Source organism: Gnatocerus cornutus, chromosome 8, assembly GCF_029298725.1.
Source record: "Gnatocerus cornutus isolate USDA-ARS CGAHR chromosome 8, icGnaCorn1.1, whole genome shotgun sequence".
Lineage (NCBI taxonomy): Eukaryota > Metazoa > Arthropoda > Insecta > Coleoptera > Tenebrionidae > Gnatocerus > Gnatocerus cornutus.
The window spans coordinates 859,216-861,790 of record NC_142240.1 but is presented as its reverse complement, the minus strand read 5'-3'; the positions used below and the strand labels follow the sequence as shown (position 1 = coordinate 861,790).

Here is a 2,575-nt window from a genome sequence, read left to right as displayed (position 1 = left end):
TTCAATTTTGAAAGGTTTATTTTGAAGACAAAGCAAAAATTTCCAAAATTCTTCACTAAAATTCGTAATTTTGATAATACGTTATAAAATTTAAGAAAATTACTGTTTTTGAGTCGTGTAATAACTTAATTAAATTGTACAATTGTATAGCCAAAAACTCACATTTCAAAAACTTTTGTTTTAATGTCGATTCACAAATTTTTGAGCTTCTTTACTAAAATTTGTAATTCCGCTTGTTTAAGTGCTACGGCTAGAAAATTTAGGAAAATCACTGCACTTAAATCGGGTAATTATTCTAACAAATTGAAAAACCGTACAGCAAAGGACTCAAATTTAAGAAATTTTTATTTTGAAGACCAATAAAAAGTTTCCGACATCATCGGCACGCCTCGCTAGTTCAGATGTAAATAAAGTTTCAATATTCTACGGATTCTACCATTATTTTTGACTATCTTTTGTCAAAATGGTGTTAAAACAGAATTACATGGCTTTTGTGATAGTTCAGAAAAAGCTTTTGGAACGGTCAGCGGTACTGTTTGCTAATCTGATGTCAAGAACGTTGCAGAAAATTGTTATTTTAGGACCGATTATAAAGTCGTTAGTTCTTGGATTGCGGCCGACCCGCAAAGATGGAAAACTTTTGTAGCAAATAGAGCCGCGGAAATACAGCAGTTAACTAAAGGAAGTCATTGGCGACACGTTAAGGAGACAGAAGATCCCGCGGACATCATAACACGTGTAATATCACTTTGCGCTTTGAGCTCTAATCCGCTATAGTTTCAGGTCACGGAACAGGTAAATGTTCCGTACGATCCACCAAATGACACTCCAATATCAAAGGTTGATATTGAAGCGAAACGCAAGGTTCCCTATGTCGCGGTCGTACAAAACGACCAAGCCGATTTTTTCATCTTACGGAGTGGTTCGACGTTTCAAAAACTTAGAACAACAGTAGCCTGTTGGCTAAGAGTTTTAAAAAACTTAAAGCATCGAGCGTCGAATCAGCCCGCAATTCGCGGTAGTTTGACAAAGGCGGAGTTGGCAGAAGCCACCATTCGGAACATACAATTAATCCAGCACGAATCGTTTTTCAAAGAACTTCGTCTATTAAAAGACAAAGCGCCCATATTACAAAACACCCCATGTTATTGGCAAAACACTTCGTCACGGAGCTAATTATCAAAGTAGCTTACGCAAACCAATTGCATGCAGGACAAATGGACACTTTGACCCACATACGCAAAAGATACTGGTCCATTTCCGACCGCAATCAAGTCCGCAAAGTAATTCGCGGATGTGTCCCTTGTTATAGAGCTAAGCCCACGTCCTATACACAGCTTATGGGCAATCTACCAGAAGTAAGAGTGAAAGCAGCGCGGTCGTTTTTGAATGTGGGAATTGACTTTGGCGGCCCGTTTTTCATTAAAGAAACTGGAGGTCGGGGAAAAAGACTCGTCAAGTCGTACCTTACATTATTTGTTTGCTTAACGACCAAAGCTGCACTTTGAACTCGTCGGAGATTTGACCACCGAGTATTTTCTAAAAGCTCTGAAACGTGTTATTTCACGACGCGGTAACATCGAAAGTATTATCAGCGATAACGCTACAAATTTTGTAGGCACCGCGCACAAACTTCACAAACTTGTCAGCAATCCGTCAGTTCAATCTAAATTAACGGAAAAGGACATAAACTGGAAATTTATTCCTCCACGGTCGCCTCATTTCGCTGGGCTTGCAGAAGCCGGCATCACATCTGCTAAATCTCATTTGAAAAGAGTTATAGGTCAAAATCATTTGACCTACGAGGAAATGTATACTTCGTTGACCAGGATAGAGGCAGTTCTAAACTCGCGCTCTTTGACTGCCTTGACCAATGACGTCAACGACCTGGAGGCGCTCACTCCCCGACATTTCCTGATCGGCCAGGCCATCTTGCCGTTCCTACCAACCGCCTTTCCCGTTGGCAATTGGTGAAGGCGTGTCGGCAGCACTTTGGGAACGCTGGTCCAGGGAGTAAGTACCTGCCCACACTTCAAGGCAGAGCAAAATAGAATCAAACGTCATTAAAAGTACCAGCAATCGGGACCATCGTCCTGATGACGTGACAACATAGCCGCACTGCAGTGGCGTTTCGGAAGAATCATCGCTTTCCATCCCGGTGCCAACAACCTGGTGCGATTTGAGACCATAAAGTGTGTGAGTGGCGTTTTTAAACGCGGAATAGTTAAATTTTGTCCTCTCCCGCTGAGTGACACTGAATAGTGCATTTGTAAATATCGACATTTTACATTTTTTGCGCATGTACATAAATTAATTGTTTATTTTTCGTTCTTTGTAATTTGTTTAGATTTAGGTTTATTCGTTTGTGTCCATTTTCAGTTTGTGTAGTTGATCTCCCAAAGTTCTTAAAACCTACTCAGTGGTTTCAAGGCAGTGGGTTATGTTAAGAACTATGAGTCATAGAGTTGTCCCATCACCCCTTGCGGAGATGACTGGTCTACTACCCACCTTAAACCAACAGAGTTCTCGTGTAACCATCAGTACCAAAACATCGCTTCTTAAATTCAGCTCTTTG

At 40.7% G+C, this 2,575-nt stretch overlaps 1 protein-coding gene across 1 annotated transcript; it reads left to right on the top strand.

Annotated features, from left to right (window-relative positions):
• The first annotated feature begins 463 nt into the window (after positions 1–463).
• On the top strand, positions 464–2,067 carry LOC148169319 (uncharacterized). The gene is made up of 6 exons (XM_088043644.1): positions 464–534; positions 582–738; positions 784–1,018; positions 1,078–1,454; positions 1,498–1,959; positions 2,011–2,067. The coding sequence occupies exons 1-6, from the start codon at positions 464–466 to the stop codon at positions 2,065–2,067; spliced, it is 1,359 nt and encodes a 452-aa protein (XP_087899770.1).
• Positions 2,068–2,575: the final 508 nt, after the last annotated feature.

Bases quoted from the DNA above. Each gene is read 5' to 3' on its own strand.
- LOC148169319 (XM_088043644.1), top strand. From the start codon at position 464: ATGGTGTTAAAACAGAATTACATGGCTTTTGTGATAGTTCAGAAAAAG. The intron at 535-581 runs GTTTGCTAATCT...TTGTTATTTTAG, and splicing joins TTGGAACGGTCAGCGGTACT to GACCGATTATAAAGTCGTTA. The intron at 739-783 runs GTAATATCACTT...CTATAGTTTCAG, and splicing joins CCGCGGACATCATAACACGT to GTCACGGAACAGGTAAATGT.